At 40.6% G+C, this 27009-nt stretch overlaps 1 protein-coding gene across 1 annotated transcript; it reads right to left on the bottom strand.

Moving 5' to 3' along the window:
- Positions 1 to 2064: 2064 nt before the first annotated feature.
- LOC140380930 (cell surface A33 antigen-like) lies at positions 2065 to 14721 on the bottom strand. The gene is made up of 7 exons (XM_072464913.1): positions 14583 to 14721; positions 11249 to 11415; positions 10920 to 11136; positions 10541 to 10705; positions 9669 to 9785; positions 6436 to 6571; positions 2065 to 3754 (listed from the first exon to the last, which is right to left on the bottom strand). The coding sequence occupies exons 1-7, from the start codon at positions 14620 to 14622 to the stop codon at positions 3304 to 3306; spliced, it is 1293 nt and encodes a 430-aa protein (XP_072321014.1). The 5' UTR covers positions 14623 to 14721; the 3' UTR covers positions 2065 to 3303.
- Between the last annotated feature and the right edge of the window lie 12288 nt (positions 14722 to 27009).

Consider the following 27009-nt stretch of genomic DNA (forward strand, 5'->3'; position numbering starts at 1 on the left):
AAGCTGAATTCGACCCAAGCAAAGAAGGGAAAAGAGACAACACGTTAACTGCAACGACAACAATAACAGAAAGAAGATCTAGGCTTTATGATAGGTCAAAAGAATTCCTGACCAAAAAGCTTTTTAAAAAATAATCACAAACTACAAAGGAAGAAAAGGGAACGCCTGCTCTACCAGACAAGAGGAACCCAACACGCTGAGAGTCAATGTTGTGCCATCTGCGGTGTGACTTCACAAGAATATGACTTGAATATGACTATGAGGTCACGCCTACACTTCTGAAGAGACGCATAGGATTTTGGAAGGTTTGAACGGCCCCCACGTGGTGAAGGGGTTTGAGCGTTCAGTGTCAAATCTACGCACTGCAGTACCGTGGAGCTGCCACTACTCCATTTAGATTGCAAGTGTCTTATCTAGTTCCCTTAATACATCCATGTGGTCATTAGACCGGTCAATAAAGACTACAACGCATCGCGTGAGTCGAAAAAACAATAACAAACAGTGTCTTTAACTGGACACAACACGACTCAATGAAAGGGTTTGGTTGACTCAAGAATATGAACAAAATGATGATTGATTCTTAGTCCAAGGTTTGCTGACCTTTTTTTCCACCCGAATCACACAACCCGCTGCGAGGAGAAAGTAGTGAGCTCAATGTCCAAATCGCTCTGTGATGGGGGACGAGTGCGGACGTTCGGACACAAGTTTCCAGCCAGCCCGAGCTCCGCGGACTTCTGCATTTCTTAGCGTCACATGTTTTTTTATTCAATTGTGTTTTTCCTAAGCTTTATAACACAACAAATATTACATCTGGTTATAGTATTATTTGTGAGTTCATTACATTAAAGGCACGCGCACGCACACACACAATATAGTTATCTGTCCTTTTCCTCTGTATCTACCTGTGTTGCAACAATGAAATTTCCCCATGTGTGGACAATAAAGGAATATCTTATCTTATATATATATATACCTACTAGAACATTACAAGGGTAAGCTATAATACAGGTCTAAAGCAGGTCGTGTCAAACTTCGCGCCGGATGGATCTATGAAAATTTCAGATCAATATATCAAAATAGCAAATCAATCTACTATATCAACCTTATTCCGCTCCGCCCACTTTTTCGTTTTCCCACCTACATATCGACACTCCGTTACTTTAAATAGAGAATCAGGGAAATGTCCTGATGCTAAAACATGCTACAAAATATCCAAGTCACGAATGCACTGATTCCCTGGGCCGACCGAAAACGTCTTTAGTCTGTGTAGAGCTTATTTTCTCTGGAGGTCGGCAGCCTTGTGTTCACCAATACAACCAGAATAGAAGGATTATATCGTATGACGGCGCCCAGACGGACTTCAGGAATAGGAATAGTTCATAGCATGTTTTAGTGGCAAGACTTGTTCTCCATTTAAACCAACAGAGTTCTCGCTGGACTGGAAGTGTGGATAAGATAATCCTTTAATATCCACACAAGGGGAAATTTTGTTGTTACACACTCTTAATAGAACTCTTATGAACAAAACAAAAAAACTCTTATTAACAAAAACTCCTCACCTATCTTAATAGGTGTCAATATGTGGGAAAAAGAGGAAACAGTGGACAGGGTCAATAGGCCGCAGTGTTCAAAGAGTGTGAAAAAAGTAGCGGCTTAAACTCATACTTAAAATTAGTGTGCAAGTTAATTGATTAAGATTCTAAACTCCAAAATCTCTCCTTTGTCATAATACTTCCAAATAAACACATGAAGAACACACATATCAGACCAGTGACATGACTATATAAATGCTGGAGAGTTCAACGATAAAAGCAGCAGCAAGACTGAAAGGGAAGTCTTCTGCAGCTCTCCAAGTCCTGAACACTAAATTTAAAATAGATGCGGCGGTTTATGTCGCCTAAAGTGAATAGTATTTGTATTTTATTTTAGTTCCATAACAAATAGACTGAACATTATTGTTTGCTACTGCAACTATTAATATTCTACTGTACTCAACAGTAATGCTGCCCTCAAGTCTTCAAAAGCCAAAAAACATCTCTTTCATACATTTTCACTGTACACTATAATTTTATTGTATTAAAAAAATTACAAACGAGCTAGTCTTCAGTTGACCTATATTATACATCCGGTTTCTGTAACAGTGGAAAAGGGAAAAGAAATGCAGGTAATTTCCATTGTGCTATTTACACTTTGTGATATAAATGTCACGGCCAAAAGTCATTCAAAACCCAATGCCCTTAAAATTACAAGCACACACACAGAAAACGACAAAAAAAATACAAAATGATATAGCATATTTGAATTTAAAGCCAAAATGTTAAAACTGTCATACAAAAATACACATTTCCATTAATATTTTTCATATATGTGACATGTCCATACTGACACATTTACTGCTGTTTGACAACGTCTCTTAAAAAGGTCTTATTTTATAGTTACAGCAGGTGCAAAGCTGGTAAAAATTTCCTGGTTAATATGGTACCATTGAATAAAATTAAGCTTTAAAGGGGAAATATCTGCAAAATCAACTTTAATGAGCTTTTAACCTTATACAGTAGCATTTCCTCATCATTAGTTTCCTCAAAGTTTGATCAAAATTTTGATCAGCCCGAACATGCATGAATCAATCATGTTTTCTGCAACTGAGGCTCGAGTATTCAGAAAATCCCTGTTTTCACCTACCCCCTATCCCAGCCCACATCCCTGTACTGTGATTATTTGAAAACGTAAGGTTCTTGGATGTCACTTTGCCACTTTTCGAAAATAAAACCATGTAAATGACCATTTGTTACGGTGAACTCAGTGGACCCGTTTATCATTAAGCTGTTTTAGATTAATTGCTGGGTTTCAGATGACATTAAAATGTTCAATAGGTCGGTCATATTTAATACGATCTCATAAAAATAAAAATATTGTAAGGAAAAGTAGAGATTTGCGCCCCATCTAGGAGAATGACATCACATTCTGAATGTGAAAACTGCCAATATTGTGGTTTAGAATGAACAAAATGTTGTGTTTATGTTATAGTTCAATGCCGTCTGGAAAAGCATAATATGTCTCCTTTAAAACACTGTAATATTAGGATAATCTGGTGTAGGTCAGATTTATTCTCTTCTGATTATCTATATTATTCTCTGTATACAATGATTTAAGTCAGAGTTGGTCCTCTGTCACCATCAGCATGTGTTGTTTTTCTGATTGCTCAGCGACTCACACAAACTCAGTAGAACATGTGACATCTACTGAGGCACAAACACAGGGTCTGAGTGAAATGGAAGTAGCTGGCAGTGACTAAAGCTGGTCTTAGTCTCGTCTCGGTGGCTTGTTTAATGGCAGCGCGGGTCTGTCATATTCTTCATCGTCATTGCGGCGGTCTCTGCTGTCATAGCGGCGGTCATCGTCATTGCGGCGGTCATCGTCATTGCGGCGGTCATCGTCATTGCGGCGGTCATCGTCATTGCGGCGGTCATCGTCATTGCGGCGGTCATCGTCATTGCGGCGGTCTCTGCTGTCATAGCGGCGGTCGTCGTCATTGCGGCGGTCTCTGCGGCGGTCATCATAGTCGCTGCGCCTGTCAGTATAGTCACTACGGCGATCATCGTAGTCGCTACGGCGATCATCGTAGTCGCTGCGAGGCTTGTCGTTGTTTTGGCGCCCCCTGGTGTCTCTCTCGCTGCGGTCGTCGTCGTCTCGAGCCAATGGCCGCTCTCCGTTCTCCGTCCGTGCTTTATCCCGGTATTCCTCCGCCGGCGCTCTGTCGGTCACACACAACATGAGCTCTGCTTTTACTACAATCAGTGTTGGGAAGAACACTTTGAAAATGTATTATTAAATGTTATTTAAACACTGTACAAAAGCAACTAACAAGCACTTCTTCACAGTACATGTATAAAAGTTGTAAAATGACTCTTTAGTTTTTATTTGCGGTGTGTCACTGCTATCCGCAGGAAAAGAAAAAGATGTTTCATATTTGTACATTTTGCATTATCATCATCTCGTTGCCGCGGACTCTACAAACGTTAATAACGCAGTGATAGACCCAAACTTGGTGCCAGAGGACATGATGATCGTCATGGTCGTGGTGTGGCCCACATCTAACGTGATGCGAGACAGGCGTCGATCCAACACAGAGACTGGAGACGCAGCGATGAAGTCGAGATTAAGATCTACTCTTTATCTTGTTATTCAGTGCTTTTAACAAAATAAAAGCATCCTATAACCAACTGTGGAAGTTCACAGGCATCGTTAAAGGGAAAGAGTAGGAAAGGGAAGGGCTAAGGAGGGAAGAGGGTATCGCGTTTTACAGTTTGGATCCAAATGCACTGTTTTGGTCCAGTTTAAAATGGCGACCGCACTCACACAAAACGGTACAGAAGCTTTTTGGTTATGTTTGGGTCTAAAGCATCATGGATCATGCAGGACGAGCTGATGCAGCGTGAACGTGCTCCGGTCGTCTCCAGGTGAGTAACACAACTTTGTTCTCGAAATGTATCAAGTTGAATTATTAGGCCCGAGCGCCACAAGCTGGCGAGAGGCCTATTAATCTCGTAAGGCCGTGCGAAGCACGGCTGCGAAAGTGCGCACGTAGTGCGCACGAAATCGAGCGCGAAGCGCTCGCCCACTTCCAAACACTCACTAACGCACTCCTCCACTCATGCACGCCCCGTGCATACTAATTAGTTGTAGGAAAATGGAACATTACCGTTGTAAACGGGCGAAGCCCGTGCAAAAGTTCGCACTAAACGAGCACTTTACATTGGGATGACGACCGCGAAGCGGTCGTCATCCCCATATAAAGCACTCATTTGCGCTAAGTAGCTCACGAATACGTTCCCCATCTCTTGCATGTTCCGTGCATATAAGCATGTAATGCAAAAATTGAACATTATTACTGTATAGAGGGCCAAAAACACAAAGTGGGCGGAGCCCACTCAAAATTATCGAAAGTACCCGTCAGTGACCAGGGACCCACACCATGAGGTAGGAAAGCGCGAGCGCTTTCCGAAAATGTATAGTTTATGATATTTGAAAAATGGGAAACATTGTTTTCGCATCGGAATATTATTCTTTCTTTCTTTCTTTCTTCTTCTTCTTCTCGGGACCAACCCCCCTATTTTTCACCCAGTGAACATTGACGAAAAGTCACAAAAATTTGCACACCTCTAAAAATCGTGTCTCTCTACATTCTGGCTATTTCCCTTTTCTAAAATAAAAAAAATTGGCGCGTCAGCGCCCCCAAATGTACCAAAAATGCATTGAGAGATGGGAAATGACCCAAAAAAAATCTGATCGTAGAATCATGAAATTTGGCGCAGAGGTAGATGGTGACAAGAGAAGTAAAAAATATTATTACGGCAACGCCGTCCCCCGAACCAAATGTCGGCCATATTGCTTCAAAAATGGCTAAACATGACTTCGGAGTTTTTCCAAACGTCGTACTTTTACGAACTCCTCCCAGGGCGTTGGCCCTAAAAAGCTGAAATTTGGTGAAAATGCTACTGAGGAGTGGGACATCAAAAGTTATCCAAATTACATTGATACCTCTCACGGTCTCTGTGCGGCGAAGCCGCAAACTGTAGCTAGAATTTCAGAAATCTCCCATATTTAAAATTTCTGCCGTTTGCGCAGATAAAGTCCGAATTGCATCAAATTAGAATCAGTTGTTAAACTCTTTGCCCTAAACCTACTTGAAGTGAAATAAATTCATTTGGCGCCACAGCGCCCCCTACAGATTTTATATGGAGGTTAAATGTTTAGTTTTGCGAAATTATATGAAATTTGACACACAACTCAATTTTAGCATCCCCATCAAAAAAGTCAATGAGACCCATGTCATAATTGTTATGGCGTTGCCCAACGATGACCGAAACCTTTCATGTTATTCCAATGGGGAAATCGCCAGAACATGTTTACACTTTAGACTTTCACAAACTCCTCCCAGGGCGTCAGCCCTATTAACCTGAAATTTGGTGGGACTCATCTTCAGGGGTGGACCATCAAAAGTTATCCACATTTTCATTCAAAGAGTCACGGTGTCTGTGCGGCAAAGCCGCACATTTTGCCAAGAATTCAAAATAAAATAGCTTTTTGATGGTAAAACAAAGGGGAGAAGATGTGACAGCGTCACAGATTCAGCAGTAGGCGTAATAAAAGGACAATTGGGGCGGGTTAGCGCCCCCTCCTCTTGCGGCGTGGCGGCGGTGTGGCGGCGGCGTGGCGAGGGCCGATCATTGCCGCTTGCGGCTATATTTAGGTGTTATAACTGTATTACGACAACAAAACACATAAAAAGAACAAGAGCAGAACACAGTGACAAAAAAATAGTATTCTGAATATGTATTTTAAATATAATAGGTGCGTTTAGTTATTTCCTGACACCAACTACAATACTTTATAGGCGACATAAGCCTCGAAGGAGCTTTTTGTGTCATTTACCCCAAGGCGTACTCCTCGTCCTTCTCCTTCTTCTTCTTGCAGCAGCAGAAGTAGATGACGATGATGAAGATTATGACGGCAGCCGCGACTCCAGCGATGATCCCGGCCGTCTGACCCACAGAGCCCAGCATCGAGGCTGAACCAGCAAACACAGGTCAAAACAGAAGAAGTGCCAATGTATGCGAGCCTGTTAAATGTGCTTTACAATAAGAGAGGAGTACTCATGAATACAGTGATGTACTGTAGGTTCAGAGACACTGTGCTACTGCTGCCTCTTCATTAAAACAAGTATTAACTACAGGATTCATACAGGAGGTGGGGAATATACACACAATTAGATTATAATCATGTATTTTCAAAATATGCACATTTTTAATATTGAGTATATCATTTATAGTAAAAAAATACTACAAAAAGAGCTGATTATTATTATTATTAGGCCCGAGCGCCACAAGCTGGCGAGAGGCCTATTAATCTCGTAAGGCCGTGCGAAGCACGGCTGCGAAAGTGCGCACGTAGTGCGCACAAAATCGAGCGCGAAGCGCTCGCCCACTTCCAAACACTCACTAACGCACTCCTCCACTCATGCACGCCCCGTGCATACTAATTAGTTGTAGGAAAATGGAACATTACCGTTGTAAACGGGCGAAGCCCGTGCAAAAGTTCGCACTAAACGAGCACTTTACATTGGGATGACGACCGCGAAGCGGTCGTCATCCCCATATAAAGCACTCATTTGCGCTAAGTAGCTCACGAATACGTTCCCCATCTCTTGCATGTTCCGTGCATATAAGCATGTAAGGCAAAAATTGAACATTATTACTGTATAGAGGGCCAAAAACACAAAGTGGGCGGAGCCCACTCAAAATTATCGAAAGTACCCGTCAGTGACCAGGGACCCACACCATGAGGTAGGAAAGCGCGAGCGCTTTCCGAAAATGTATAGTTTATGATATTTGAAAAATGGGAAACATTGTTTTCGCATCGGAATATTATTCTTTCTTTCTTTCTTTCTTTCTTTCTTCTTCTTCTTCTTCTTCTTCTCGGGACCAACCCCCCTATTTTTCACCCAGTGAACATTGACGAAAAGTCACAAAAATTTGCACGCCTCTAAAAATCGTGCCTCTCTACATTCTGGCTATTTCCCTTTTCTAAAATTAAAAAAATTGGCGCGTCAGCGCCCCCAAATGTACCAAAAATGCATTGAGAGATGGGAAATGACCCAAAAAAAATCTGATCGTAGAATCATGAAATTTGGCGCAGAGGTAGATGGTGACAAGAGAAGTAAAAAATATTATTACGGCAACGCCGTCCGCCCAACCAAATGTCGGCCATATTGCTTCAAAAATGGCTAAACATGACTTCGGAGTTTTTCCAAACGTCGTACTTTTACGAACTCCTCCCAGGGCGTTGGCCCTAAAAAGCTGAAATTTGGTGAAAATGCTACTGAGGAGTGGGACATCAAAAGTTATCCAAATTACATTGATACCTCTCACGGTCTCTGTGCGGCGAAGCCGCAAACTGTAGCTAGAATTTCAGAAATCTCCCATATTTAAAATTTCTGCCGTTTGCGCAGATAAAGTCCGAATTGCGTCAAATTAGAATCAGTTGTTAAACTCTTTGCCCTAAACCTACTTGAAATGAAATAAATTCATTTGGCGCCACAGCGCCCCCTACAGATTTTATATGGAGGTTAAATGTTTAGTTTTGCGAAATTATATGAAATTTGACACACAACTCAATTTTAGCATCCCCATCAAAAAAGTCAATGACTCATGTCATAATTGTTATGGCGTTGCCGTAACGATGACCGAAACCTTTCATGTTATTCCAATGGGGAAATCGCCAGAACATGTTTACACTTTAGACTTTCACAAACTCCTCCCAGGGCGTCAGCCCTATTAACCTGAAATTTGGTGAGACTCATCTTCAAGACCATCAAAAGTTATCCACATTTTTATTCAAAGAGTCACGGTGTCTGTGCGGCAAAGCCGCACATTTTGCCAAGAATTCAAAATAAAATGTCTTTTTGATGGTAAAACAAAGGGGAGAAGATGTGACAGCGTCACAGATTCAGCAGTAGGCGTAATAAAAGGACAATTGGGGCGCGTTAGCGCCCCCTCCTCTTGCGGCGTGGCGGCGGTGTGGCGGCGGCGTGGCGGCGGCGTGGCGGCGGCGTGGCGAGGGCCGATCATTGCCGCTTGCGGTTATATTTGTTATTATTATTATGTTTAAGTTATGATTGCCTGTATTTGTAAAACGCACTTGTATGTATTTGTATTGTATGTTAAAAAATGTATACATATTAAACTCTGTACTCCCTATAAAAAGATGCACACAAAAGCTTTTTTAAAATTTTCTGAGCCTTGTGTTTTTGTCTTTGGAAAACATACTTTTTTTACCCAAATAGACAGATGTTTTCACTTGTAGAAGCACTTTTCTCCAACAGAGCACCTGGTTTTGATCATATATTTGGACATATACTGCATCTACCCACACAGCATTCCTTATCCTTACCCTCAAAAAAACTGTTTTGTTTAAACTTCAAATTTGTCTGACAATTAAATCTTTCATATCAATTGAGGTCTGAACATGTTTCTACTGGAACCATTGTCTGAATATGGATATAGAGAGACTCAAAATGAAAATAACGAAAAAAATCCTTTAAATACATTTATTTTTGTCGATATTGCCACACCCCTTTTCAATGCATTAAACCCTCAACAATTTGGATGACGTTATTCACCAAATACAGATTGAAATGTTGTGACTTTATGAATGAAGAGACTTATTGATGAAAATGTGAAATTGTTTATTCTTTTTTTTAACCTTTGACTTGTCATCAAATGTCTTTTCGTCAGTGTTTTAAGAGTCTTTACGCTTCAGATAGCGACTGTCACAATACGACCCCGATTCTTTTTCACAATTAGTCGATACATAACAGTTGCAGCCCTAAAAGATATAGTGGTCCCATGCAGCGAACTCGTGGCTCCTTCAAAATAATGTCAATTACAACAGATAATATTTACTTTTTTACCATGTGGTCATACTAATTGTGTCAAATTTTGATAGTGAAGTATCAATTTACATCTTTTCTTTCTCCAACTTAAGTCAAACCTAAAAAAACCTTATCAAAACAAGATAAATGTTCTGAATTCTAGTCATTTTTAAAGTGTGCGTGACTTAAGAACAGTTGCATAATGTAGTTGTGTATTATTTGATGTGTTCCTTACGTGGCATGACGGCGAGCGTGAGGTTGCAGCTGGCTGAGCGGATCTTGTTGGTGGAGGTGCAGGTGTAGTATCCAGAAGTATCTTTGGAAATATTGAACAGGGACAGGATTCCTCCCTCTGAAAGACACACACACACACACACACACACACACACACACACACAATGTATGACTGCAGTATTTATGAATTGCATATACACACAAAAACAACTCAATAAATATACTAAAATATGTTAGTTACAAATGTATTACTTTAGATATTGGGGTGTTTACATTCACAAAAGATCTTTGTACAATTATACAACTTTTTTTCTGTTGTGAATAACATTTTGGGGATTTAAGATCATTAAAAAAGGTAGAAAATCATGCTTTGAATTATTGCGGTCACGGTAGTATAATTTCAAACAAGAAAAAGACTTCATACCGGATTGATACACATCTATTTTTGACAGAAGAATATAATTTAACACTAAATAATAGTAGAGTGTTTTTTTTATAGTACCATGTGATCGTATACCAGTTCTGCTATGGATCAAGATCATTCTAAAACTATTCAGGAAAGGATCAACTTTGCCCTTTTTGTGGTTTACTTTAATACTTGAAATATACTTTACATATTTCTGGAGCAAGTATTGTCTGGGTATTAATACTCATGACATCCTTTATCCTAAGTTTGCATCTCTCTGACCCTCGTGGGTAAGAACATGAGTCTGATTCTGAGTCCGCATGTTCCTCTGCTTATTCCGAGTGCTCGATGGCGCTTCAGTTTAGTGATATTTGACATGTTTCGCGGTCCCCTCGACAATCACAAAACCACAATCACACGAGTAGCAAATCAAGGCTGTAACCCTTCAGAGTGACGGCTGCACTTACTGTCCGTGGTCCTGGGGGCATTCATTCGGGGAACCTTTCGCACGTCGGTGCTCTCCCATTTGTAGCTGGGGGTCGGGGAGCCCTCCTCAGAGAGACACGTCAGGTTGATGTTCTGACCATACTCCGGTTTACCCTGGACTTTACAGATGGGAGTGGATGGCGCCACTGCGGACAAGGACAATACATGTTATTAATGTGAAACTGTTGCTGCGTTTTAAATGAGGCCTTTTAACCTTTATTGAACCAGAAAAGTCTCATTGAGATGACTAATCTCAGCAGCACGGATCATTCATTCACACATTTAGACTTCCATTTCCAGACCTTTCGAGCTAGATTTAAACCGACCTATTGAATTCAGCTAACCCAGACTAGGCCTTACCTAAAACCACCAGCTCCGTGACGTCGTCCGGTGTTCCCTCATCGTCCCCTGGTATTTGCAGTCGGCACACAAAGCGTCTGTTGTCGTTCAGAGTGATGGAGTAGAGCTTCAGATTGGCCTTTCCTGTGGCTACGGCCACGTCCAGCTTTGCCCGACCCTCGTACTTGGAGTTGTAGTCTGTCCTGCCAGGTGACGAGTAATGAGTCAGCATCACAACCTTTGAGAGAAGAATATTAGAAGAGAGACATTTGTGTTTTATGCCCTGTTCTATAAAGCTTTTGAACCCCAAACGAACTTAAGACAACATCATTTATTCTTTTTTGACTCACATCTTCCGCACCATCGACCCCCTCGGCGATCCAGCTGATAATGACGAGCGAGGGAGTGGAGAGTTCGCTCTGGAAGGTGCAGGGCAGGGTGATGTTGTCCCCTCGGGCGTACTCGTACTTGGGCTGTGGGATGACCACTTTGACGCAGACGACTCCAGAGACGAGAGCTGGGAACGAACAGAGCACACGATACGACCAGAATGTGACAAACGGTTAAAAACGGAACCATTCTCAAACCAGGAGTGGAGGGAGTAGGTCTTACTCAGACCTTCACAGGCATGGCCGTGCGCACAGCTTTAGAGCAGCTCTTAAGAGCGTTCAGAGCGACGCCCGTGTTCACGCTGAAAGTCTGCGGGACATTTGTTTATCTCGAGGCTAAAGACAAAGAAGAAAACCCTGAAAATTCCGGCGTACCTATTGACATTTTCTGCATTTATTCCCTTTTATTCTGATCCAAATAACAATCAAGCTCCTGGGAAGGTAAAATATGAAAAAAGGAATAACTGACTTTTTTCTAAATTCCCTAAATCCTCAATAAATCAAGTTAAATTTACAGGTTTTAAAGAGGAGTTGTCAAGACCCACAAATGCTCAAACTACCGGATAGTGTCAGTCAGACTTTGATCCTCCTTCTAGACTTGAAATCTGATATTCCTCTGTGCAGAGCTCGTTTCCACTTATAATCGGAGTTAAATCAGACAAAAGAGGTGAAAACGACAGTGTCCCAGCTTCACAAAGAGTCGTGTCGTTTGCTTGTTCTCCAAAGGGTTCAGGAGCAGCTTCGGGTTGAATCGGGGCTCATTTTAGATCAGATGGAATTATTGATGTCACGATTATTAGGTTAAACTATAAGTGTGATCATTCAGGTCACAAAACAATCGTAAGAAACAAAAAATAATAATAGTGACAATTAGAAGCAAAATTAGGTATTTTTTGGGCTGCATATTAACACTAATTTTAACACTATTTTTTATCTGGCTGTTTTTGTCAAATTTAAATGTATTTTGTCTTTCAGAAAGTACTTTTTCATAAAGCCGGTCACAAACTTAAGACCACGGGAGTGAAAGAAAATAAAAGATTTAAAAGGTTTTTACTATAAACAACATTCTCAGTTGTATCTAAATGTCTATATATTGGCCATCTCTAAATGAAACAAGTTTATTCTGATCACTTTAAACAGAATGAACACGAACAAACTGTGATTATTGAGGAGGAAATGAGTAAAACTAAAATAATCCAGAGTCGGTCGTCTTACTTAAGCACATACTTGAAATGCTTCTTTCTCTTCCGCAACTACAATAAATCAAAAAGAGACGGGACATACTTGTGCATAAACTGTGTACTGTTCTTTTACCTTAACGGTGTTTTAAAGAGCTGCACTTAGGGATGTCAAATATCGATATCAAATTTAAATGTTACGATTATTGTGAGAAAAAACATCAACATTTTTACGATTATTGGCACTTGATACTGTCAGAAAAACTGCTTTACATGTACTTTTGTGGACAATAAATGTAACTGAAATCACTCGATTCTCACAATTATTATATTGTGACCTGAATAACCCCAATTATTCATTAACACATTCCAGAAACGTCGTCTGTCACAATAATGACTAAATCAACTTATTGTTCAACATAGCCGTCACTAACTACTATTTCAGTCGACGACGATTCAGCAATGAATTCTATAGTATATTTAAATACATTATCAGCCAAATAAAGTTGTGTGAAATATGGTGATTGAAGGCTTCTAGACAGATATTTATGAATGAATTGTATTAAATAATGTATTCTTTTTAGACATTCTGATGAGCTAATGTTGCGGTCTTTGCATTATGGAGTCCACATAGTCCAGAGAACGATTGAGATCATTACAGCAGATTATTTTCATAATCAACTAGTCACAATTAGTCGATTAATTGTTGCAGTTCAATATGTGATATATAAAAAAACTATATTTTGGGTGCTCATCGTTTATTATCATGTGTACATTTACTTTTTACAGGATTTGAGCGTGAAATATGGAACTTTCATGACTCGTTTTAGAAAATAACTTCCTCAAAAAAGGTCTCATTGTGATTTCTGTTTCTGAGTCACGGTCATTTCAATTGTTTTGAACTTCCCACTGATTTCACATTATGCCAGATGCCCTTCCTGAGACAATGCTCATACAGTAATAGAACCTGAGAACAAATGGTTTACAGAGGCTGGTGTGCAAGACAATCTTTAAAACAGAGGCTATGAAAACAGTGTTACATGTAGAGGTGTCAAAAGTACTGAATATCTGATACTTATCAAGACTAAAACTAGTATTGAAACTAGACGTTTGAAAAAGTATTGATCATTTAAACAAAATCACATCAACGGGACAACATGTGAACAGTTTTATAATGATTTAAAGTTTTATCAGAACTAGTTTCAGACCATGTAACAAAGAAAGTACTAAAATTGATTACAGTCTATTGTCTAAAATAAAAGGTGCTTTTTGTCCCGATTATAGTTACAGGTCAGGGGTCTCATTTAATGTACAAGAATGTTAAATATGCAACTTTCCACGACAAGTTCATGATCTATAAAGAGATAACTTAATGTGGAAATGAGAGATCTGGCGCTGAAATGCGGAACTTTGTGCGTCGGGTTTTCAGAGAAGAAGAAGGTTTGTGTAGTTTAGAGTTTAGACAAGAGCTCCAGGTAAAGTTGAATAAATGAGATCCTGATCTGTGGAGAGGCGACCCCAACAACACAACTGTAATCAAATACATGCATGAAGATACGTTTTAATGTCATACTTTGGACCATTCCTGGTAAAGAAATAACGACAGCACCTTGAAAATGTCGTGTATGAACTAAAGACGTATCGATAATGGACTGAAAAAAAATAATCTGATATTTAAAGTGTGTTTCAATCTCCCAAACATAACGACCAAACTAAACTCTTCTTACAGCCCCACCCAAACCGCTCACGAGCCTTTGTGTAGGTCACACTGCACTTAGCATAATTTTAATTTTGTTTTCTTTAATCTTAAATGTGAAGGAGGCCATTTCCCCCCCTTTATTATTTGGCATTTAAAACATTGCTGATAAAAGCCAAATTAATTCCTTAACGTAAAACTGGAAAATACTTTAACATCATTAGAAAGCATTTGATTTAGAGTAAATTTAGACAAAACAGGTCGCGTGGAGACGTCTTTTTCTCCTTTTTCTCCCTTTTCTCCTTCTTCTTGGGGCCTGTTTGTTGAGAAGCGCGCAAACAGGTGTGGCCCGGCGCGGCGCACGCGAGACACACGGTGCGTCCAGGTGCGCAAAGGTGCGACGTCCAAGCGCGACACTCACCCAAACATATGAAAGTGGCAGAAAACATCCACGTCCCCATCGCTGCAAATGTGTGGAGAGAATCCGGGAGAATCCGAGTCAACGCAGGCAGCCGCGGCCGCCCGAAACCTGCAGTAAATTGCGTCGAAACCCGGCGGCGTCCGTCACCTGTGCGTCAAAGGTGCGTCCCGACACGCGCAAAAACAAAAGATTGACAGGTTCTCCAGCCAATCGGGAAGCGCGTTTCTCGTGGCGTTGCGGGACCTGTTCAAACCTGCCTTTTCGCAGAATAAGAAAATAAGAAATGTGAAGGTGGTAAAGACGCACACGCGATCCGACTGGTCCAGGGTTTGAATGGAATAAAGCTCAGAATGATGGTGTTGTTTGTGCAAATTGCAGAGGATAAACAAATGTCAACAGGTGCTGTAAGAAATGCCAGTGCAGTTACTGGTTTAACGTTTAGCTCTGTGTGGAAACAGACAAAGCGGCGTGTAAACACTTTGGAGTGTGTGGGGGTGGTGCGGTTAGGTGAGGAGACCTGTCAGACTGGTTTGATAATGACCTGAGGCTGACGCATGCGCGATGAGAGAAGGAATCTGGCAAAAAAACAAACAACTATGACCGGGGGGATTATGGACATATTTGAAAGTGTTATTGATCATAGCAGTGGTGGGGACAGTAAAGATTCACAGAAGCAGCAGATCAGATGGACAGCGAGTGGACAGGCTGGACTATTGGGATGTATTGTAAAAGCAGGTTGTTTGTCGACCTCTAGTGGACGAAGCAAAGACCTACACTGAATAGTATAAATGTTGATAAAATGAAGTATAAACAGGTTAAAAAAAATGGAGTTGAAAGGTAATGTATTGGGGGGGGGGAACTAAAAACATAAATAGGTTTTAAAGTGTGTTTTTTATTATTTATTTTAATTTTTACTTTTTGTTTTGTGGTTAAAAAAAAGTTAAATTATTTATTTATTTCAAAACTGAAATAAAAGAGAGTAGATGAAAAGAACAAACAAAACACAAGACAAAAAAAAAAAAACGACTAGAAAATACAATATTCATCATATTTTTAAACATTGGTCCAGTTTGTGAAGAAACATTTTTATATGAAAGAGGGAATTTACAGGAGGCTGGGCTGATTTCAACAGCATCGCTCTGTGACATCATCACCAGGAAAGCAGGAGGAGTGGAAGTTTGGTGAGAATCTGAATGTGACAGGAAGCAGGTGTTAAAGGGACGACTAATAAAAAGAAGAGGAAAAAGAAAAGTGACAGGGCAATTCGAATAACCAGGAGTCGCACGGGAATAACGGACTGTGTTTCTCAAAGGCGGCAAAAATAAGCGCTAAAGATGCATCTGCGTCCGATGTTTCCCGCTCGATGGAGAGCTAAGAAGTGACTATTGATTTTGATGTGGAGGACTTTCTGGAGGGTATTTCGAAGTATTGGAGGAGAGAGTTTTTAGTAGGGATGTCAGATATAAATGTTATTATTACGGTTATTGTGGGAAAAAAGGAAAATCTTGAATTTTCTTTCGTTCCCGTGGTCTGACCTGTTACCATGCCCAGAATCAGAAAGGTGTTTATTGCCATTGTCAGGGAACAGAATTCACAATTTAGCAACTTGATTTGGCTTTAAGGTGCAAAATACAACAATGAATAATAATCGCATCAAAATATATCAAAAAGGGAATGCATACAATTTCGAAAACAAAGAGCACCAAAACACCAGGGCTTCTGTCTGCGGCGCCATCTTGGAATCACAAGGAATTCCTCAAGTTTGTGACCGGCTTTACAACATTTAACTTTGTGAAAGACAAAATAAAGGTTAATAAAGTTTAATGTGACAAAAACAGCAATATACAACAAGTTCTTTTACATTTATGTCTATTTTGGGGCAATAGATTGAACCAAAAATACTACTAAAAAGTGTCATGATTATTATATTTTTGTATATTGCGACCTGAAGATTCACAATTATTGATTAACCAAAGAATCTTGACTTCCCGCGTCTGTAGAAACTATGTCAGTGTGTCAAACGTTTGAGGGGAAGTTACAGGGGAAAATATGATTGGATTATGCGCATGACAGGGTGTGAGTTTGAGGAGTGTGTGATTGATCTGCATCGTTCAGAAAATGGACAATGAGCTAAATCGAGGTTAGAGAAGCAAGTGTCATATTCGGGAGCTGAACCGAAGCAATCAGAAAGAGACAAAGCCAAATCCGAGATGAATGTTTGTGGGCGAAGAAGCGTTTCTTTGCATTCAGAGCTGTGGTGATCAGCTGCTCTGTAGAAAGGCCGAGCGTGTCGACATGATACTGCACGCTGCAAGAACGTTTTGGGTGTGGGGGATATTACCGGGGAGGGGCCGGATTGAGCTGTAGGAGAGGGATTTTTCACTTCGGAGATCACTGTAAATAAATAAACAAAAAAAATGCCACAAGAAGAAAAAGATGTCATCAATAAGCCACATTCCACATAAAAAAACACAATTTGTATGTGACTGATACAATTTTCTGACTGTTTAAAGTCAGTTATAAAAAAACAAAAAAAAGTGTTATCAGGTGTTGTCCTTTGTCATCACATAACTATTTATATGGATTTTATTTTGGGATTTTTGTTTAAAGAATATGGTTGCTAGTGTGGCGTTCCGAGGGTCGTTTAGCTTAGCCCTCTGTCCAGTGTGGCTAAACCAGACTAAACCATCTCATGTTTTGATAAAAGCCAACAACGCCACCTGAGAGTTGGCCCAGGACCAGCTAAATGTACAAAGGCACGTAGGTTCGTCGTGATAGGCTGAGACTTGAGGTTAGCAAAAATAAATGTTTATTCGTACATTGTCAATAAATTAATCGGACATTACAGTTTGCATAAATTACGCGTGGTTCAGTGTTCAGCACCAAGCAGGAAGGACACAACTGCAAGGCAAGAAGACAAAGAAGGCAGCAAGTAGAAGGCAACAAGGCAAAGAAGGCAGCAAGAAAGCAGCAAGTAGGCAAGGCGGCGACAGTGCACCCTAGCTCCATGGTTCAGATCTATAAAAGACAACATGGTCACTAAATGTACTGTATTATTTGAATTACCCGCTACGCCCCGCACCTGCAGCTGGATAAATGAGACGGAGGACTGGACAGACTAAATAGCAGACTAACGGGCGGCACACAGAGCGCGCGGGCCAATCAGCGTTAAAGGACGCTAACGGTCTCACATCTGAATATAGGGAATACTACCTGAGAGTGGCGTGCGCAGCGCAAACACCGGGAACCCGGAAGCAAGAGCACGAGGTCAGGTAAGCGCGGAAGCGCTTTTAAGAGTGGTTGACGTCACCGTCAGCCAATAGAAATTCTGCTTAGGCAAGGCAAGGCAAGTTTATTTGTAGAGCACATTTCGTACACAAGGCAATTCAAAGTGCTTCACACAGCAGGAAAATGCATTCAAATCACAAAGAAATTACAGAAACAGAAATACAATAAAATTAACTAAATTAAGATTCCCCATGTTTTGTCCTGACTCTGGGCACCAGCAGGAGGCCGGTCCCTGAGGTCCTCAGAGTCCGAGATGGTTCATATGGCACTAACATATCCAAGATGTACTTTGGTCCTAGGCCATGGAGAGACTTGTACACAAGCAGAGCTGCTTTAAAGTCTCTTCTCTGAGCCACAGGGAGCCAGTGCAGAGACCTGAGAACAGGACTAATGTGATGGTACTTTCTGGTTCTAGTCAGGACCCGAGCAGCAGCGTTCTGGATGTACTGCAGCTGTTTTACAGCTCGTTTGGAGAGGCCAGTGAGCAGGCCGTTACAGTCTAATCTACTGGAGACAAACGCATGGATAAGTCTCTCTAAATCTGGTTTTGACACTATATTTTTGATTTTGGCAATGTTTTTTAGATGATAAAAAGCTGCTGATGTTATTGATTTGACGTTGCTATTAAAGTTCAAGTCTGAGTCCATTATTACCCCCAGATTTCTAATTTGGTTTGTAGGTTTTAGAGCGAGACTCTGGAGGTGACCGCTAACACTTTCTCTTTGTTTCTTTGGGCCAAAAACAATTATTTCAGTCCTGCCTGAGTTCAGCTGGAGAAAGTTGTTTTGCATCCACAAACTGATCTGTTGGATGCAGTGACAGAGTGAATCTACTGGTCCATAGTCACCTGCCGATAGTGAAACATAGATCTGAGTGTCGTCTGCATAATTGTGATAGGACACATTTTCACTGCGTATCAACTGACCTAACGGCAGCATGTAGAGGTTGAACAGAAGGGGATCCAGGACTGACCCTTGGGGCACTCCACAGGTCAGAGTCATGTGGTCTGAGACACAGCTACCAATTTCAACAAAGTACTTCCTGTCTTCCAGATAGGACCTTAACCAGTTTAGGGCAGTGCCAGTGATGCCCACCCAGTCCTCTAGTCTCTGTAAGAGGATCCCATGATCGACAGTGTCAAAAGCAGCACTCAGATCCAACAGAATTAAGACTGAGGCTTTGCCCGTGTCAGTGTTCAGGCGGATGTCATTTGTCACCTTGACAAGAGCAGTCTCAGTGCTGTGATGAGGTCTAAAACCTGACTGAAAAAACATCAAATGAGTTGTTTATTAAGAGGAAATCTGTGAGCTGTTGGTAAACAACCTTTTCAAGGACTTTGCCCCAAAATGGCAGATTAGAGATGGGCCGGTAATGACTCAGTACTGCGGCATCAAGACTGCTCTTCTTTAGGAGAGGCTTTATGACCGCAGTTTTCAAAGACATTGGGAATGTTCCAGATTGAAGCGACATGTTAACTATGTGAGTGAATGGTGCTAACAAACTGTTCAGCACAGACTTTAGAAATCTGGTGGGTAACAAATCGAGGCAGCATGTAGAACTCAGACTGGTGATGATCTCATGGACAGTTTTGTCAGTTACTGGTGCAAAGTGAGTTAGCTCTAAGTGTCTTGGTGATTTTAGGGTAATTTTTTGCATTGTGGGATTCATAGCATTTTTAATGCCCTAAACTTTGTCATTAAAGAATAATGCAAACTCATTACACTTGGATGTGGAAATGAGTTCTAACGGCAGCTGAGCTGGAGGGTTTGTTAATCTGTTTACTGCGGCAAACAGGACACGCGAGTTGTTACTGCAGCTTCCAATAATTTCAGAAAAATATCTTTCCCTAGTTCTACGTAAGATTAGGTTGTACATGTTCAGCTTCTCTTTGTAAATCTCTTTTTGAACCTGGAGCTTTGACTTGCGCCATTTCCGTTCGGCCCTGCGGCACTCCCTTTTCTGTGCCCTGACCGAATCATCATTTCTCCACGGCGCCTTCTGCTTATTTTTAACCATTTTAGCCTTCATAGGGGCGATGGTGTCCAGAACATTCAAAACACTAGATGTAACAGAGTTAAACAAATCATTTACATTAGAACATGAGACATTTCCATAAACAGTGCACCTGTGCCATCACTTATGTGTCTCCTCTGAACAACTGCAGGACCAACCGGTGGTTTGGGAGAAACAGACAGGTCAAAGAAGACACAGAAATGATCAGACAGAGCAACATCGATCACATTAACATTTGAAATATTTACCCCCTTTGTAATTATGAGATCTAGAGTGTGCCCTTTGCTGTGGGTGGGGCCTCTCACATGCTGAGTAAGACTGAAGGTTTCAAGGACAGCATCAAGCTCTTTAGCGTTTCTGTCGCAAATATTATCAACATGCACATTGAAACCACCTGTAATGACCAAACCATCAAAGTCTGTGCATTCGACTGAAAGCATCTCAGTAAAATCATCAATGAAACTTTGGCAGTGCTGGGGAGGCTTGTATAAAACAATGAAGAGAATGGATGGAGACCGTTTTAGCTCCATTTTAAAGGATACATACTCAAATGATGAAAACACCCCAAAAGACAACCGGCGGGTAATTATTTCATCTCTAAAGACAGCACAGACTCCACCCCCTTTTTTGTTTTCTCGTGTTTCAGATTCAAACTTAAAGTTGGGTGGAGCAGATTCTATCAGAACTACATTTCCTGTGTTTTTGTCAAGCCATGTTTCAGTTAAAAACATAAAATCAAGATTATAAGAAGAAATAAAATTATTAATTAAGAGAGATTTGTTACATAAGGATCTGACATTTAGCACAGCAAGTTTCAGACTAGTTTCAGTGAGACTGGGCTTTATCTTTTCACAGGGAATATGAATCACATTTCTCAGATTGGGCCTGACTCGCATTTTGTTTTTCCATCTGTGTGATGATGTGACTACAGAAATAGCACTAGGGGGGGCTCTTTTTACATAGGGCCCCGGGTTGGTTTGATTTTTAATGTGACAATAAGTCCCGGCAACGCTGAGACCCAGTGCATCCTAGCTATGGGAGATACCAGGTGAAAGGGGAGGTTGGATGGGTGGTGGGGCTTTTGTAGCCAAGGAGAGTTTGGGACCAGGTGAGAGGCGAGGGGGGATGGGTGGTGGGGCTTTTGTTGGTGCAGTCGGCTTGTGCTGGGAAGAGTTGATAAGTATTGACATAGCCCTTGCTATATTGGGCGTGAGTGGAGCCATCTTAATGCCTGATTTGATCAGACTTTCAAAATGGCTGGGAAGGCCCATGGGTGAGAGTGGAGATGAGAACCCTGGGAAATGACCTGCTGCAGTTTTCTTCCCCATCAGAAAAACGTGTCATAGAGATGAATTGATTTAATTTCTTCATTTGAGTGTCATATTGTTTAAGCTTTCAGTTATTAATCGGAACATAAATGTCAAACGGCTTTCCAGCTCAACAGTTGTTCACACTGATTGCGCTAATAAACACCTGATGGACCACGGCCAGTACATTTTATAAATAGATGTAATTGTCTGCCGCATACAGAGTTTCTCAACTGTGTGACTTGACCTGTACTTTTTTAGTCCTGCTCGTTTCGTCTGCTTTATGATTAAATATTGATTTCATGCATCGGTTTTTATATCAAGCCAAAACTATGAAATATCCCGGATGAATGAGGGATTACACCCACTTCCCATTCAGAATATGGTACATACACTTAAAGATAAGATAAGAGAAGCTTTATTCGTCCTACAGTGGGGAAATTCCACTGTTGCAACACAGATAAGGCACAGAAATACAGATTAGAAACAGAAGTAGCATAATAAAAAAAACGTCTTTAAAGATATACTTAAATCTGTATCAATGTAAATAAGAATAATAGAAAAATGACACACTCTTATTTAAAGGTGCACTATGTAACTTCTCTGCTTGTCTAAGGGAGATGTAGAATTTTCTACAGAAGAGCGTTTAACTGAATCCCCATGGAGATGCGCAGGTGACACCATTCCAAGCCTCCAAGAGCATCTGAAAAAACATCCAAAACCTGTAGAGCCTAAAAGTGCAGAGCTCTACTTCCTTCTCCATTCAATCCTTACGGGGAATTAGCAGAGTCTGGCTGGAACAAAAATCAATAATGAATGAACACAAAGCAGAGTTACAGATGGATAATCACAGGCAGCATGTTAAGACCATGTCAATACCTCACCTGAGACATGGATATGTTTATAAAATGCTAACATACAGTAAATGTAATCAATAATGTTGCAATAACGTCACAAACTGGACTGACCTGTTCACAAAAACACTCCACTTTGCATTCTATGTACTTTTATACGAGTTTGTCTGTTCTAATGTGTGTTAACCTTTAGCTGTGAGAGAAAAACACTTTCTTTTATAAACACGTCAGTTTATTCCAGTGAGAGAATTTACAGTGCTGACGGCTTTCGATGGTTTGTCACTTAATGTAGTACTTACATTAGGTTTATTCTAAAGCAAATACCTTTTATATGTCAAACTGCTCTGGCCCAACCCACTGTAATGTTTTTGGCCTGTGGCAGCTCTTCAAAAGTCGCCCAATTCCTTTGCAACACCGGTTTGCTATAAAACAAGCTTAATGCCTCATTGTGGAAAATCCCTGGCTAAGCAATAAGATCTCCATGGAGACATCTAGTGATAAACCCCCAAACAGACACGTATCTGAGGCATGCTTATTTGATTGTCCGTTCAGGTGCATTTTTGGTCCATATTTTTCTGCTGCAGTCGGTCAAATCCATGGAAGAAGAAGAAGATGAATCAAAGATGGCGTTGTATTGGTTTCAATGGCTATGTTTTCTTCTTCATTACTTCCTCAATAAGGGCGAGCGCCGCCCACTGTGTGACGACAGAATCAGTTCTTCAAACAGCGTGATGGCGCCAAGAGTGAAATTCAACGTGAGCTGAGAGCGAGGCGAGGCTAAATGTCACCGAATAGTGTAGAGTACCAGATATACTGTACGCAGAGCAGTAGTGAGCAATATAAACGCAGTAATAGATGAGTTATGGGCTTGGGACCTGAAGACTAGTTTTCAGGAGACAAGGACACAAGGAGGACGTGGCAGGAGACTGAAGTTTGCTTTTGGTTTGGTACCATATGTTATTAAGTGTAAGTTGAGCCGGCCGCAGTGTCGTGAGTGCAATTCCTGACTGTTTACTGCATGTCCTTCCCCCAATTCACACTACTTTCCTGTCAATAAATCCTAAAAAAAAAAAAAAACATATAACTCAAGCTCAAAGTGAATGACCATTCAACAATAATCAGATTCACAATTCAATTCTCTATGCACAACAATTCATTTTCGGTAGATTATATTCAAAGAAAATACAGTTCCGAGATGTAATTACCTTTGACATAATATTTCGGCTCCTCTCAGTGACTCCGAGCCACCTTCAGATGTGTCAGGTCAGATCGCACCACAGCTGACCCTTCTAAGCCCCGCCCCTCAGCCCCGCCCCTCACAATCTCTGGCCACAAGCACAGTTTCTTTCCTTCTGCCTTTGGACTCTTCACATTTTATTTTGCGTGTCCTTATTTCAGTGTATTCTAGTATACTTTTTACTTTTATTCATTATCATTCATTGTTGTATGTTGCACCTATCGTAGAAACAACTTCCTAGTTTGTTGAATTTTATTGATCGTCATTGGAAATAAAACTTTGGTGATTTTAGCTTGTGTCCGTAACAAAGATTACATGAAATTAATGAAATAATAGATTAAATAGCTTATATTTTACAGATTGCAGTCCGGCCCTCCAACACTGGCCCCGGGGGAAAAATAATTACCCACCGTGTTTACAGAGCATGATCTTGCTCTGTAAACTTTTCTATGGGTTTCAGAGAGATGAATATAAAACGTAACACCACTGTCATAGTAATTAGCTTTTGAATGGTCGAGAGTACACAAACTGGTGCCCAACCTCTTCTAAACCTTAGCTTAAGCTCCATGAGAAAGGTTACTCCTCTTGGGCTATAGCCTGCTCTGACCAGAAAGGTTGGACGAATCTTTGATTGCACTGAGTAAATATCCACGTTTCAAAAGATCCCCTAACGTTTCTGTGAAGTGCACCGGCTGTTTTAGTCTCTTGACCTTTTCAAAATCAACTTCGATCTCCCAGTTAACGCCTGCACACTCCACGTCTATTGGCCACATTCCCCTTTCAACGGAGAAGAGTTTTTGCATGACCGTTGACACAAGATGACGCCCTTTTTACTTCACGTAGTTTGTTCGTGCTGAGAGAAAAGACATCAACCAGTATTAAATAAGTATAAACCCCAAATGAGGACTGAATGTCTGCATTGTGACACGTAAAAAAATCAAAGCTCTACACAAATGCTCACTATTTTGTGTTATTAAAAACTGATCAAAATGGCTTTCAACATACATTTCCTGAACATAAACAATATACTTGGTTCTCCAGAAGATTCCTCATTTGACCTCCTGTGATCCCCCAGAGTCCTTGTCTCCTCTCTTCCAGATTATTTTGGTTCCTGTGGTGGCTTCTCTTAAATTATGACAAAACTCAGATCTTTTTCTGTATTTAATAAAGTTCAAGAATCCAGGTAGTTTACGAGGTGCATCCAAGGAGAGAGAAGGCACTGCGTCTGTTCGTGACCCACGGAATCTTACCTCTGTCCTTTGACCGAGCCCCCACAAGGGGCGGGGCTCCATCCTCTGTGGATCAGTCTATCTACGTGTAATCCGGATTTATCTGTTTTACAACCTGTGTTACAAGCCCTAAAGGTCGGGCCGTGTTCTTTTATCAACCTGGAAAAATGTAGAATAGAGTATAACATGGTATGGTGTATATATTGTAGACCTAATCTGATATTTATACTCTCAAGTCTTCTTCATCCTCTTCGTCGTAGTCTTCATTCTCCGCGAGTAGAATCACTTCCTGATAAGCTTGGTATGGTGGTGGTTTCTTGTCATTTGGACCTATGGCTCTCTCAATTGTCTGCTCAATTAAAGCTCTAAACATGGGGACACAACAGCGTCCACATAATACAGTGTAGAAATATGCAAATGATTATGGTCAAACCCACTTACCAAGAGTGGAGTTCAGCCAGTACTTTGGATTATTTATGCCAGACATTTATTTTAGTTCAATTGAGATAGCTCTAAGTTTCTGCAAGCTTTTTGTCAGTCGTCCATCAGGTGCAGTGTTTTTTGCTATAACAGTACAACCCATTGATCCGAATAAAGCAAAAACTCCGCCCTTTTCTATCTAAGGAAATGAGACTCAGATTTGGCGCCAAAAATCCTCCATAATTCTTCTAAGACATGTACCTTGTCCCCATTTGCTCCTGCTCCTACTGTAACGTCATCAAATTTAGGATCATCATAACTTCCACAGGTTTGTACGAGACTGTAATAGCACAGGCCATCGTTATCATCTGTAATTATTGTTCACATTCACTAAAATGAAAACAAAAGCCTACTTTTATATTTAAAACATCATGCAAAAAACGTATTTGTGATGTAATTTTATTCCTCAGTAGATATTAAACTTTGGGCGCAAAAATTTAACCCTTCTACATTATTTGAAAATACTTCACATTGAATTTATGCCAATGGCTCAAAAGTCTGAACTCTGCTTCAAATCACATTTTTTTAGTGTCCTCCTGATTAAAAAGACACAAACTGATCATTGACGACGATTGAAAATGATTAAAATTTGATTAACTGCACAACCCTAAGGGCCATAAGTGCGCAAACGTCTTGTCTGATTGTATGAACGCTCTCACACATAGTCGTAGTTTTGTCCCGGTTTGATCCCGGTTTAGTCCTGATACAGTCCAGGTTTACTGGTACTTCTGGCTCATAATATGAAGTGTTAACATGGCCCTGCAGTGACTCATATGCTGCATGTTGTCCTCCTGGAACACACTGTGAGGCTTGTGGCACTACAGAAAAAAGAAAGGGGGCTTATATGAGCTCGCACAAAGCACTCAAGTGGACATCCGTGCCACAGACACAGCTAAGGCTGTGTGCAGAAGGACACAGTGGTGAGCACAAAGCAGTAATCTTGGATCACTTACATGCTCAATCAGTGTATATCTGAGGAAGAGCAGATGCTGTATAAGAGCTTTAAAGGAAAGGGTTTTGCAGCAAATAAAGGGTTTAGAAAGGAGAGCAGGTGTCCTGATCAACTCTATCCTGGTGGAAAAACCCTCTACCGTAAAGCTCTTCAAGAGGTTTTAGTAACAAATTACACACAAACACACACACTACGCCACCTGATCTTTACAACCTTCCTTTTGTAAATATGAATTCACGTTGATATTGGTTCTGTAAATTGATAATTGTTTTCGAGCACTGTAAACCTGTCTCGTTTCCCCTCCATGTTGTACCAAGCGTGAGTCACACCATGTTCTCCTCTACTTTATAGTGCAGAATGCTTCATGTATATTATTTATAGTGTTGAAAGATGATAATAATGGCTGATATTTTCATACCTGAGCCAGGTGGCATTCCCGTATGTTTCTCAGCCTCTTTTGCCATTTGAACAAACTGAAAAAAATAAATGTCAATCTGTCATCTCAACATTGTCTCATTAAAAAGACAAATTGTGTCGAAGTATTGAAAAGAATCAATTCACCTAAATATTGCAATACTCCCATTGTGATATTTTGATAACATATTTATGAGCCTGCATTGTTGCCTGGATTTCAGTTGATTTTTATCAATACTTGAACAAACATTCCAGATGTGAGTTAGTAAGTATTTTGTCTGTGAATCATTCATTATCAATACCGGAAAGTGTATCTTATTTGTCTTACTTTATGACTTCATTTATGGCTAATCAACAGTGTTGGGCAGCTTTACTTTTAGAAGTAACTTGTTACATTACCTCGTTACTGCCCTGGAAAACTAACGTGTCAAGTTACTGTGTTATGAAAGCAATACGTTCGCTCACCTTACAACATTATTCCATAACCAATATAATTTGCCGACAATCCCTTTGCATTGCTGAACACAGAAACATAATCATTCAAATATAAAAACATGCAAAGTAAATGCGTCTGACCTGAGCTTTATTTATCTTCCATGTTGACTGATTACTACAATACAATGCCATACAATAAGCACGTGTAGGTCTGTCCT

This window comes from Eucyclogobius newberryi, unplaced genomic scaffold (genome assembly GCF_026437365.1).
Source record: "Eucyclogobius newberryi isolate DKJ021-1_F unplaced genomic scaffold, fEucNew1.0.hap1 SCAF_5, whole genome shotgun sequence".
In the NCBI taxonomy this organism is placed as follows: domain Eukaryota; kingdom Metazoa; phylum Chordata; class Actinopteri; order Gobiiformes; family Gobiidae; genus Eucyclogobius; species Eucyclogobius newberryi.